This window comes from Oncorhynchus mykiss, chromosome 14 (genome assembly GCF_057628025.1).
Source record: "Oncorhynchus mykiss isolate SJ-2025 chromosome 14, ASM5762802v1, whole genome shotgun sequence".
Taxonomy (NCBI): domain Eukaryota; kingdom Metazoa; phylum Chordata; class Actinopteri; order Salmoniformes; family Salmonidae; genus Oncorhynchus; species Oncorhynchus mykiss.
Genome location: NC_143035.1, coordinates 27,004,516 through 27,018,469, shown reverse-complemented (window position 1 = coordinate 27,018,469; position 13,954 = coordinate 27,004,516). Strand labels below are relative to the sequence as shown.

Sequence of the window (13,954 nt, the reverse complement as noted above, 5' to 3'; positions counted from 1 at the left end):
TTTCATAGTTTTGATGTCTTCACTATTATTCTACAATGTAGAAAATAGTAAAAATAAAGAAAAACCCTGGAATGAGTAGGTGTGTCCAAACTTTTGACTGGTAATGTATGTCTTTATTCGGTTTTATTTACTGCAGTCTCTATTAATTGTACAAATGCACGACCACTTTCCCACTCTACATTGCTATAGAATTTTGTCAAATTCCTTACTATACGTAAATCCCAAACATTCTACGAATTTATGAAAACGTGAAAATGATAGTATCTAAATGCTCCTTTGTCAGATTTTTTTTTTTAAATGTCAGATTTTTCCTGGGGGTGTATTTTATGTGATTTCATGTTGCTGAAATCCTGTCAGTTCCACTTTAAAACTGACACGCGACTCCTGCCATGTCTACAGACAACCCTCAAACAAACAAAAAAATGACTTTTGGAGAATGAGTGCACAACTGGTAAATAGTCGCTTATAGATAGGCTGTGTCAGTCAGTCAGGTGTCTCGATCCTGGCAGAAACGTATATTTCAGTAACGTTGAAGGTCTCTGGTTAGAATTACTTAGCCAGAAGGATGAAGTAAGATGCTAACGTTAAATGGAGCCTACCTCAGCAGGAGCAAAAAATATGCTTCTAAGTTCTCACAATAACTGTGCTTTACAGAGAGTAGCCTACTGAGTAGGCTAGTGATGTGGTGCTCAGTGGTGAGGCTGAGGCTTGCTGTAGTGCATGAAAGAGAAAGCAGAGGAAGAGGAGGACACATAGAGAGAGAGGAAACAAGCAGAGAGAGAGGTTAGTACAGTTGTTCCCAAACTTAGAAAATGTTGACTATTCTTAACAGACAAGTTAGGAACTTAAAGAAGATATGTTTCAATATGAACATCTCCACATGGTCTATCTTCCCTATAGGTCTACATTAAAATACAACCACTGTATGTTTCAATATGAACATCTCCACAGCACCTATCTTCCCTATAGGTCTACATTAAAATACAACCACTGTATGTTTCAATATGATCATGTCCACAGCACCTATCTTCCCTATAGGTCTACATTAAAATACAACCACTGTATGTTTCAATATGATCATGTCCACAGCACCTATCTTCCCTATAGGTCTACATTAAAATACAACCACTGTATGTTTCAATATGATCATGTCCACAGCACCTATCTTCCCTATAGGTCTACATTAAAATACAACCACTGTATGTTTCAATATGATCATGTCCACAGCACCTATCTTCCCTATAGGTCTACATTAAAATACAACCACTGTATGTTTCAATATGATCATGTCCACAGCACCTATCTTCCCTATAGGTCTACATTAAAATCTTATCAACATACAAACAATATAGTTCTAAAAATGTCACACGTTTTGGTTACGTCGCAGATGCTACATGTCAGTGTGAATCATTTCTCATATTTCCCTCCTTTCAGGGGTATAACATTGTAGAGCTAATAGGATATGTGTTTGTAGATGGACTGAGGTGAATGAACCTACAGCAGCCAAGTTGATAATGGCTGGGGTAATTTTTGCTTGATTTTGCTGTTTTGTTCTTGTATAGAATCGCAGTAAATGATCTTCTGGACCTCACTACAACTCAAACCCTGGTTACAGTCCAGAGGATAAGCTACTGTACAAGATTCACTCACTCCTAATATGGAAAGTCTGTTGTGTGAGAAAGGAGAACAGGGAGTGTGGGAGTGAGGGAACGGAAAGTGGAGGAAGAGAGAAGGAGACAGATTTGGTCAGATATTGGTAAGGTAGGGAGAGGTGAGAGAGGGGGAGACAGAAATAGAGAGAGAAAGAGATTGATAGTATGTGTGTGAGAGAGAGGAAGGAATAGAGGATGTGTGTGAAAGAGAGAGGGGACGATAGGTAGAAACAGGGGGATATGGAAGACGAGAGAGGGAGAGAGCGAAAGAGAGAGAGGAAAAGCGAGAGAGGATGAGCAGAGTTAGTGATTAATAGTTGATGAAGCGCTTGCAGGCAGAGCGGTGGGGAAAAGCTATTCTCTCCCTCCTCTCCCTTCTCCCCCTCTCGCTCCGTCTTTCCCCCCTCCTGACAGGGTTCTGAGTCGTGTGCAAGCCATGCTACCACCTCTCCCTCCCCGACCACCTCTCCTCCTTCCATCTATCTACCTCTCTCTCTCTCTTACACTATCTCTCTAACCTCCACACCTCACTTTCTCTGTCACCTCTCACTCATTGCTCCCTCCATCCCCCTCTATCACCTCTCCCCCTCTCTTTCATATTTCTCTATCCTCTCATTTCAGAGACACACTTCTCACTGCGGGGTTGTAAATCCTCTAAACCTGCATAACAGACAGTATTCTACTGATTAGAGGATTGAGGCATTGATTCCATACATCTTATGTGAAGAGGTAGAGATTCTAAAAGAGAGAGGGAGAAAGAGAGATAGAGAAACAGAGAAAGATAATCTCCCATACTTCCTCAGAGAGAGAGAGAGAGAGAGCGAGAGACAGAGAAACACAGAGAAACAGAGTCAGAAAGGGGTGTGGCAACCATCCTTGAGCATGGGATGGATGGATGCCTGGCTGAGGAGGGGGACACGAAGGTACCTTGCCTTTACAAATACAATCATCTGCTCTTCTCGTGGTCCTTCTAAAAAGCCTTGTGACTTGGTTCAGTTTGCACTAAGGGACAGGAAAGGATGAGTGCTGTTACATTATTCACAAACGCACTGGGAGGTCTGGAATGACGTCCACACACACACACACACACACACACACACACACTCAAAGCTCAAAGCAGGAGCAGTGCTTGTACAGCTTACCTGAATGTGTCTGATACAACACACATCTGTAGCGGTAGCAGGTGGCTGATGGGAGAACCATGTTCACACCAATCCTGATAGGATTCTAATAGCCAGGTCATAGAAGTGATTATACCACATACATGCACAACCTCAACGCAGACCTCAGATAACCTCTAGGCATCTAGACACACACACACACACACACACATACATGTGCCCAAGCACGTGCACACGCACAGTAACTGTAATCAACGCACAGCAGAACAGTTTGATGTTTCTAGACCACAAATTACAGTAACACTGATCTGTATGTTGCAGACGTGAGTTGGTCATGGTCACGTGACTAGGTAGCCCCTCCTGCAATTTTCCAAACCAGTGTCTGGGAATATCCTCTTGGTCTAACGGTCTAAGAAGTTGGTTGCTCCTGTGGGAGACCCAGGTTCATATCCCGCGTTCCTACATTTTACATATACATCCTGCTTACAGAAGGACACACACTCAAACCTCAGTCAGTGTGCATCATTTATACAAGTCCCAGAACTCTCTGCTAAAGACAGCATGCTGAGGCATGTGAGGCCGTAGCTGAGATATAATGCTGCTCTATAGGGACAGAGAGAGAGAGAGACTTGTGTAGATAGTCAGAGCACTGGAGCCCGTCTCTCTGTACATCTGGGACTTTGCATAGATGAGGTTCCAGTGGTGAGTCGAGTCTGTCTGTGTCACTGTTGAGTCATGGAATTGTGGTCTTTGATGGCAGCATCTGAGTAGCAGATTACCTACAATACTGTCATCCCTCTCTCAGCAAGCAGAGTTGACACTAAACCAAATAACAAGTATAGCACTTCAGCTGCAGACAGGGAATGGTGCAGCCATACAGAAACACACAGCTGACAGAGACAAACACTCCAAGCATCATGTTGTCTTCTCTCTATTATGAGCACTGATAGGTGAAAGTGGTGGATAAGTTTCACCTGCATCACTTTCACCCATCAAGGCCTTTCAGATTAGTGGTCATGGGGGCATTGAGAACGAGTTGAGGAAAGATTGTTCATTTTCTCATCATGGATTCTACTCAGAGGTCAGGCACACTATACACTGTCCATGGTGCTGAAATGTTGTCAGGAAGATCTTAATGTTAGCCTTGGCTAGAGACCAGGGGCGGCATGTGTCAAGCATCTCAGAATAAGAGTGCTGATCGAGGATCAGGTATTTCCTGTACATGGAATCTTATTAATTGTGATATAAAAGGTTAAACTGATCTTAAATCAGCACTCCTACTCTAAGATGCTTGATACATATGGGCCCTGATCATACCGGTGTTGTTTCATCATGCCAAAGGTGATGAGCTGAACAAAGAAAGCTTCAGTTCTACAGAATATTTGGACACATCCAGAGAATTTGTCACAGAGAATAGCAGATAATGTAACTGATGGTTTAAAGAGGCAATAGGCCACTGTCTTACTCTTATCATGCATGACAACAAATAAAACAGACTGAGAATGGATGGATGCTATTCAGAGGTCAGAGAATATGAACTGTCCACGGTGCTGAAACATTGTGATGCCCCTGATCTTTAGTGAAGGGCCCTAAGGGACCAAATATCCACCACCTGATCTAACAGCACCGACCGGTTAGGACTAGCTGGTTGGTCTCCCTATTTCCTGTCACATGGTGTCAGTCTCCATGCTGTTTGAGAGCTAACTGACATCTGAATTAATACTGATGGCTATTTGAAATTAAACTGTGTCATATTCTGTCAGACTCACTCCATATTCTCTCTCTCGCTTTCTCTCACTCTCTTTCTCTCTCTCTAATACCTTGCCACCCCATTCTCAGACATGGAATATTTCACACACACACACACACACACACACTCTGAGGCTTTTGTACAGCATCTATGCTTCATCTTTTGACTCCACATAGCCAAGCAGGCCAATATCTTACCAACATGCACACTATGGACGGTATATAATTTTCATATTGATGGATTGTCCATATCAGATCAAAGTGCTATATACATGATAATCGTCTCACTCGTCACCAGGTATAGCCTATTCTACATCACTTTTACCTATATCCTAATGTACTACAGCCGCTAGGACATCTGTCTCACACATCCATGCATGGTCTTATGTCCTCGAAAAAAATGCACCGTCTTGTTTGTATCACCAGGCATGGAGAATTGAACCGTGTCAATCATCACCTATAAGCACTCACAAGGAGGCCGGAGACTCCTTATATCACCCGGGCATTAGCGTGCGGCCCTAAAGCGTCCAATAAAAGCTAAACTTACCGCAGTCCTCACACAACACGCTCTCCACATCCTTCTTCAGGTCCGTTCCGCTGGCGTCCAGCGGAGCAAACGATGCCTTGAATACTAAAGGCTCGCCTGTTGGGTCCATGAAAAATATATATCTGTGATTCTCCTCCACAGTGGTGCACGGGGCCTCGGAACTGAAGTCTCCGACAGTCACGAGCTGCTCCCGCTCGAGCCCGCCGCTGTTCACGGGCCACACGTCCAGCACTTTGACATTTACACTGTAAGGCTCCCGAGAGACGTTTTCCGGTGAGGAGCGCACCTCGCCCTCGATGACCACGGCAGATCGATACGCCTGGTCCTGGAGGGAATTGAGACTCGGGGCGTAACAGGCAAAGGATACCCCGATGACCAGCATGGAGAAATGCACCGGATCAAGCCTCATGCCGTCGGCCGTGGCTCGGTTGCTGCAGTGCTGGGGCGGCTAAGGGGCGCGGATGACGGAGCGGGGTTGAAGTGGGAGACTGCGAATAGGCTCCGATAGCAGGGCAGAGCGGCAGACCTTGTATAAGTGTCCATGCCATCTGTGTCTGCCGCTTTCCCCATAAACTTTCAGATGGGGACACACCAGCCTAAGAACCGGAAACGGCCCGGTTCTGCATGGTTAAAAATGTGGTTGCTGCATTCTCCTTCAACACTATTTTTTTCTCCTGAAACGCAAACCAAGACTAGTAAATGATCCTCTACTCGAAACCAGAGGTTCTGCATGAAGCCTCTATAGTCAGTCCTCTCTCTCCAACAAATGTCATAGCATGGGTGGGCGCATTGCCTTTCTATAACGGAAAATTATTGTTAGATTCCGCGCACAGGAAAAAAAAAGAGCATAAATACACAGACAGACACACACAAGGTCGGGCTTGATCCACCTTCAGGAGTGTAGAAAAATCGGACTCCTTTTCGGTAAAACGGTGACTACAGAATACAGCGGTTATCTGGTTATCCAGTTAGGCGATGCAACAGCGCAATCCCTCCAGCCGCGTCCCTTGCACCCCTCAAACGCGAACGGCTTACGTGAGCAAACATCACCTGCTCGGCCACTGGCGTCGGCTGCCACTTCCTGCGCAAACACTAATGACCGGAGCCGCGCGCCCAACACACTGGCCCAACACCCCTCAGACCACTGACAACAGGTCAGAGAAACCGCCCGAAGTCAGAACCATGGACGACCATTATAGCAGCAGCATATGGTTCGGTTGCGGTTCGGTTTAAAATGATGGGATCAACCAAACCCAACACTTAGAAGAGTGCGTACTGAACTAGAGGGCTGGCTATTCAGAGAGACAAGGCTACACTGCGGCTAGTGTGATGACTAACGCTGCGAAAATGTTTCAATGGTTCCAGTAGTAGCCTATAGCACGACAACCTGTAAATTGGAGACCTCTCTTTCTGTCTAATCTGACCAAACCACTGGTTACGATGCAGCTAGCGCCAAACAGGCAACCCCCACGGAACGATGCCCAACAACGGATTCACCTATTAGAAAGGCACTGGGTCCTGCGGGCATGTTCATGCAGGGCTGGAGATTTCTGCACCGAGAGAAAATGAATAATGTGTGTGGTGGTGGCCGAGTGGCTCAGCGTGTGGCCACATGTGAGAATATCGATTAGGCCAACCAGCATCGAAGTAATACGGAAGCCACATGTGCCAAAAATGATACTCCTTATCTTTGTACAGGATAGGTGGATGCCTTTATTAAAATATGTTGTTCTCTTCTCAAACCCTTAACAGTGTGACGAAAGCTTGCTCATACACAGCTTCACAGTGGTGGCTCACAAGTTATTCTCCTCCCTCTACCGTGCCATCCCTCCCTCATTCTCCTCCCCAATCAATCAATCACTTAATTCATTCAAGATTCCCCCGCTCGCCCGTTCAGAGCGCGAGCTAGCCGTCCTTGCTTGGAGGTCAGAGAATTTGCGCTGAAACAGCGTCAGAATGATGTCGTTATCAATCACTGGAAGAGAACGGATTAAAAGGTGATTTCTGATCACACTAAGGATATGTGACTCATTCTACCTCATCATCTTACAGTTCACATAATAGACTAAATATTATTTTAGTTATTCATACAAATATTTTTTCTTTTTGAAGCTCAATTTTTATTCTCAATCAAATCACTCCTTCAACACTCCAAACATGAGTCTATTCTCTCATGAAAAGACAAATAAACCTTTATCAGTTAATTCGACTTTTATATGTCATTTTATCCACCTAGCTGTATTATGTTTAAATGTAAGAGTGATTAAGAGACGATGTATATCAATAAAATACACGTTTGTATTATCTGTCTCTGCTCGGTTTGACACATGGGTGGGCTAGTGTTTCATTCGAGGAATGTGCTAGATGCTACAGATGCAGGCAAAACACCCGTTTCTCTCATGACAGATGATGGAAGTATAGTATAGGCAATTCTGTGCAAGATTATGCTTTCATATTACTAATAGGAGATACAAATGCGGGACATTATAATGATGCATAACACATCGTGAAGAGCTTCAATTTAGTTGCAACGTTACTGAATTATGTGCAGCTGCTACACAGCTTAGACGCAAACGTGTATCTCTTGAATACATCCCTCTCAGAACAGCATGTAATATGAACTACAGTAGGCTGCTTTCGTTTCCTTTCTAAAGCGTAGCGCTCTCGCGATATCGTCGGTGTGGTTGACAGGCAGTCGAGGTTGCAGCAGGCTGAGGGAGACGGTGGAAGGTAAGCAGGAGGCAGCATCATGGCGGACAGAGACAGTGGCAGTGACCACGGAGGGCTGGCCACAGGCCCCGGCTCCCTGCCTCCGGGCGCGATGGGCGCCGCGGCAAGACTGCAACACGACACGGAGGAGCTCGCGTCAAAGCGAGTCGACATCCAGAATAAGCGCTTCTACCTAGACGTGAAGCAGAATGCAAAAGGCCGCTTCCTAAAGATAGCCGAGGTCGGAGCTGGGGGAAATAAGAGCCGCCTCACTCTCTCTATGTCAGTGGCAGTGGAGTTCCGTGACTATCTCGGGGACTTCATCGAACATTACGCCCAGCTGGGCCCGAGCAACCCGGATATAGTGCAGGATGAGCCCCGGCGTGCCCTCAAGAGCGAATTTCTAGTGCGAGAGAATCGCAAATATTACATGGATCTGAAAGAGAACCAGAGGGGGCGGTTCCTAAGGATCCGTCAGACCGTTAATCGGGGGCCCGGATTGGGAAGTGCACAAGGCCAGACCATCGCGCTTCCAGCGCAGGGACTTATCGAGTTCCGTGACGCTTTGGCCAAACTCATCGATGATTACGGTGTGGACGAGGAACCAGCAGAACTACCCGAGGGCACTTCCTTGACTGTTGACAACAAACGCTTTTTCTTCGACGTGGGTTCTAACAAGTACGGAGTGTTCATGCGGGTCAGCGAGGTGAAGCCTACCTACCGGAACTCCATCACTGTTCCGTGCAAAGTGTGGTCCAAATTCGGCAACACGTTCTGTAAATATGCGGAGGAGATGAGAAAGATCCAGGAGCGGAGTAGAGAGAAACGGGCCTCCGAACTCCTACCGGAGGGCCAACATGGTGACGACGGGGACGATGATTGACGGATTACCGGCTTGAGCAGAAATAAATAACAACAAACAACAGACTTTATAATCAGACTTTTACTGTAAAATATAAAGAGAGAATTCCAAGGGAACCACCCCACACACAACCTTCACAGTCAGACTGGCAGTAGCCTACTGTCTCGTCGTTCATTGCTGGATGTCACCCACTTACCAACCATTTTAACAGTAAGCCGCTGCTATCAATAACTTGTTTGAACTGTAAAATATGAACTGTTTCCTACTTGATTTAAATGACAATGAACAGAGTGTTTATTGCTCTAACAAACAACCCGAGTTTGCACACGTCCAAGTTATTTCGGAAAGGTTTCCAAAGTGCAAAACGAAAAAAAAACCTAAATTGGAAATTACGAAGATCTCCATGTAAACCAACATTTGACATCAGCACAAATATATATATATATATATATATATGATAAATTACTTTACCAAACCAATATCTGAAATCAGTTGTAGTTTATTAATATAAGGTACGCAGGAAATAAAAAGTAAAGCGCTATCTATTAACGTGTACTGCAGAATGCAACGCACAGACTGAAAAAAATAGACACTTCTGCCAATATGCGTAGGCCTAAATCTCTTTTAAAAAGGCATTTGGGAAAGTTATAGTGTTTAATTTGATCGAAAATGTAGTTATGAAACGCGTTTTTATCATGTCATAGGCCTACATTATGGAGTATTTTATGAGAGCAGAGTCGATATTGGACTAAACGGGATAGAAGCATCTTTACTATTGAATATCAACCCTTTTGCACCATGTCCATTCAAATTTGGAACAATGGTTAGATAAAAAAAATTTGCTAACTTAGATATACTAATTATGATTTTGTGAATCAGCTGTATTTAAATCCTAAAATGCCCACGTTTTCTGTGGGCGAGTTTTCTTTTTCGGGGGAGGGTGGGATGGGGCACAAAAACCAGATGCTCAACCGGTGATGGCAGCGCGAGACGCGGAAAAAGACGCATCAGCGCGCGGCTACATGCATGCTGAGCCGCGAGGGCGCATCCTCTCTGACGTCAGAACAACCTGGTGCCTTATACACTCCACTCGTTTACGTGCTTCACATTGTGGTCGATGTTAATGATATCTCTCTCGACCACTGTATGTTTTCATTTGTAAGTTCTGTACTGTTTGCTGTATGGCTATTGGTCAACACTAACAAGCCAAACCAGAGAGGCCCTTTTCTGTAGCCTGTCTCCCTCCACAGGCAGGCGAGCAGAGAATGGCCCCTAGAACAGCAACAGCAGCAGCACTTCTAATGTGAGCATGGATAGTCATCAGAGATGTGAGGTTGTGTCTGTCCACCTCTTGCACCATGTAAAATGTAACTGGACGTATACAGTAGTCAGTCAGTGGGGATGAGATGGATGATGGATGGATGCCCTAAGAGCCCCTTGTGAGGTTTTTCTGGATGTAGGCCAAAAGGCCAAGGCAGTATCTTTCTATGGTGCTACAGCTCCAATATAATCCAAACTAGACCGGGCTTGCTGGTCTAATTTGTCACAGCATTATTTGATTTCTCAACGTTACTCTCCACATGTTGTCAGAGCAGCAGTCTCCTCCTACACAGGGTGATGACAGACTGTGAGGACATTACTTTATAGTGTGCAATATTGTACGTGCCAATCGTGGCATTGTATGTTGTATAGACAAAAAAAAAGGCAAATATATATGTGATTGATATTTGAAAAGCATGAGTCTGAATTCTGCATTGTTACAGAAATGTGAAGTCTTTCTCTGCATTTAAGTGAAAAGGTTTCAAACTAGTGTGAGATTTCCCATCACTTTCATATACAGTAAGCCCACTGTGTTTCAGTGAGTGTTGGCAAGTTTCTGATGTTTCTCTTTCCACAGAATCGCTACAGTGACATAGCTTATCCCGCCCACAAATCAGAAAGCTTATCTCCTCATCTTCAGGTCAGTGTTAGAAGCACAGTCCTGCCCCTTCTGAGTGTCTTATAATTTGATAGAGTAGTATCATGAAACGTTTTAGTTTTACTGGGATAAATTATTCCAAGTCAGAAGGAGAAAAGTTCAATGAAAATGACACGATGTCAACAAATTGATGTGGTGACAGAGGGGGTTGCCCTGACGATGAAGTGACCAACCATTCTTCCTGGGGTGAAGACAGAATCATTTTGACAGTTACCCAGCATTCCTTGCTCTCAGTCCACCAGTAAACAATGCCATAGAGGATTTCTTTAAGCGTTGATTAACAATCAGCCAGCTAGGTTAACCATCAGTAGCTGGATTTAGAGCATCACAGGGTGGCTTGGATTAGTTTAGTAGATCTAAACCTACTGCACTGTACTGTACTGCCATCAGGCCGGCTGGCGTGATGTTGAGGACAGACTGAGCAGCAGTAGGTAGGTCTGCTATAATTCCACCAGCCATTTGGATTCGGTCAGAGTTACAACTGTAAGAAAGAGGCCTCGAGATGCATGGGTCCCTATGTGGGGCCCCATATAGGACCCCTATTAAATGTCCCTTTACTAGGCTAGCATTAAAGCTTCATGGGTTTCTCTCCTCTTTTGGAGAGAAACCCATGACACTGCCTAACACTGCCCCAGAATTTCAGAGGGATCTTTTACATAGCAGGTAAACTGTGGATTTGACTCTATGTTGTGCTCTACACATATAAAGAACATTTAGAAGCCAGAATTCAGTCAAACCTCCAGTACCGCTGTGAAAGACCAAATGCTATTTCTACACAGTAAATGCTTGATTGAATACATTCAGGCTTTGAATGCGAGACATTAAGCCTGGAAATTCAATACACCATTTTCACAACTCTCTTACTGGCCAGCCCTAGAGAAACGAAGGCTATAGTCAATCAGATCAAGTGTTAACTGGCGATAGCAAACACTCGCATAGCTGATGTTTTGGCGGTGTCCGAAGTGGAACTGCGTTGGAGCTGTCAAATCGGTGAGCAGCTGAGATCATTGTCATGAAGCCACACCCGTCCCACTCGCGTTAGAAGTTCAGAACGAGAAAGTGTAGGCTATATAGAAATAATGACGTTCAAATTGAAAATCATTTAACATTTCATGAGGATTTCTATCAGCTTAATTGAGCTGTAGATTACATCTCACATTCCAGTGTTTGAACTTGTAAATATGACTCCATGGGATTTCTCTTAATGCGACTTCATGCAGCCAATAGCAATGTGCGGTTTAGGTATGATGCCGGGAGCCACTTGTGGATTTGACAGCTCTAACGCGGTTCCACCTCCTACACGTCAATATATCAGCTATGTGGATGTCGGCTAAAGCGGATCTGATTTAATGGGGCCATAATTCTAACTCATTCAGCTCACGTTTTATGTTTGTATGCCTCGCTCTGTAAAACGCACATAAAAAATAAATTATAATTAAACAAAAGTGATTATTTTTTTTGTCAGTTCACAAGGTGCTACTGGGTCCGTTCTGGTTCCGGAGTGGCATGGTTCTGTGTAATAGATTCTAGAACACTGCCTATTTTAAAGGATCAACACAGTGTTGGGTCAGAACCAACTGCCACGGTTTAGAGCTGATGATTTCGCCATGTTGCTCACATTGCAGTTAATCAATGGAACACAAAATGGACGCCAGGTGTTTTTGCCCCATAATCAAAACCTGCAGTGGGTTGATTGTAACTGTGCAGCAGCTTGGCTAGTTCAGTTCAGTGTAACATTGGTGGTGGTGGTGGTGGTGCTGTTTGCATCAGAGAGAGATGTCTTAGAATTGATTAACTATTAGAGGTGCTTTGTTCTTCTTATTTGTACTAGTTCTTAATGGTGGGAATGTGTGTGTTTTGATCTAAACAACAGCTGCATGACCATGGTAACAACCTCTACCAGTCCCTTTAGAGGTGTGGTCTTCTGGAATCTCTCCCACTACAATTTCAACTTCCATTCATTCTACGAAGCTGTTTAAATAACCATTAAATTGAGTTTCAGTGTTCTATTGTTGCTATGACGTTTCTCTGGTCCTTCAAGTTCAGACCAATCACTCACAGACAACGTCAATAATGGGAAAGGCCAATCACAATCTTGTTTGTGAAGCCAACAGTCACCTTGACCATTACTAGCTCAGCACACATTCTGTTTTGCACATACCAATGCAGAGTCCTTCATGTATGCAGACTGTATAGGCTACTGTTATGTACAGGGACGAGACATTGGGAAAAGGATCTATAAAAGTCAATGGGGAGGAAGAGGGTCAATGCACAATGAACATATCCCATGTCACCGTATGGTCTAACTACCCTTTATCAACCCTATATGATATGTTGCACCTTTCAAAATATTTTATCTGTGGTGTGTGTGTGTGTATATGATGATCCTTGTTTCAGAAAAATATAACATATAAACAGGAAAAGCATATTGCTGTTTTTTTTTCTTTTGTATTTTATACTTACAGAAAGCATTGAATAAGATGGATAAATACTTGCACTTTAGATATATTAAGAAAATAAAAAATCTGCATATTATTTTTGATAGGGATCTCACATTCAGAGAGTATAAATAACTTTCCAGGCTTTGTGACATTGCTGGACAGAGATGTATCAAGTTCTTCTACTTATTGAAGTATATTTTGTCTGTGTTTCAGAAGGTTTACTAAAGTAAATTGCATGATAAAGTAGTGTTACACCAATATTGATATTTTTAGTTGGTATAAAGGTCTGAAAACTGTGATGTACCATGTTTAACTTTCCCCCCATACATTCTAGAGTAGTTCTTACTGATTTATGGCCTTTCCTGACTACATGACGATGGTGCTTAATTTGGCTTTGAAAAATCTGCTCATCCTACATTTGACATCATCATAACTTGTATCTTACTGTACTTCATTACTTTGTTTATGTACTTTCACTACCTTATTAAATTTTAGTTGATGGCAAAACGTGTGCTGTTTTGTACGTTGTTGTTTTAATGTTGGAAAAGCCTTTGTCGTCTGAAAATGACTAATTGCAATAAACAGGCATTCCTCATGCTCTTGTGTCTTTACAGAGTGTCTGACTAAAAGTTCCACAGAATTTTTTAAATTCATAATGGTCCAAATAACTTACGTTTAGAAGTACTGGTAGTGGCACCAATAGGCCTACCTGCTGGTGAAACCTGAAGTTCGCTAGAAGAGGAGTCAGGCACTTTTCAAGGTGCTGGTGATGGCGATATGCGACATTGGTGCTGTCCATTGCGCTGCAGTAGGCCTATTTGTGCCGTTTTGAGGACGTGTTGTTGATGCGGAAAGTTGGCGCTGTCAAAGGTGCTGAAGCATGGATACTGTTCAC

The 13,954-nt window shown here is 43.7% G+C and overlaps 2 protein-coding genes across 2 annotated transcripts in view; one reads left to right on the top strand and one right to left on the bottom strand.

The window, feature by feature from the left end:
• The window catches only part of LOC110487762 (pro-neuregulin-2, membrane-bound isoform), a 49,658-nt gene extending 43,037 nt beyond the window's left edge, over positions 1-6,621 (bottom strand). The window contains exon 1 of the mRNA XM_036943193.2: positions 5,070-6,621. Within this exon, the coding sequence (XP_036799088.1) occupies positions 5,070-5,478 (409 nt within the window). The 5' untranslated portion in view covers positions 5,479-6,621. The remainder of the gene's footprint in view (positions 1-5,069) is intronic.
• Positions 6,622-7,171: 550 nt separating this feature from the next.
• LOC110489085 (transcriptional activator protein Pur-alpha) lies at positions 7,172-13,566 on the top strand. Its single transcript, XM_036943192.2, has one exon. It carries the CDS (start codon positions 7,819-7,821, stop codon positions 8,659-8,661), a length of 843 nt encoding a protein of 280 aa, XP_036799087.1. The 5' UTR covers positions 7,172-7,818; the 3' UTR covers positions 8,662-13,566.
• The last annotated feature ends 388 nt before the right edge of the window (positions 13,567-13,954 follow it).

Bases quoted from the DNA above. Each gene is read 5' to 3' on its own strand.
- LOC110489085 (XM_036943192.2), top strand. From the start codon at position 7,819: ATGGCGGACAGAGACAGTGGCAGTGACCACGGAGGGCTGGCCACAGGC.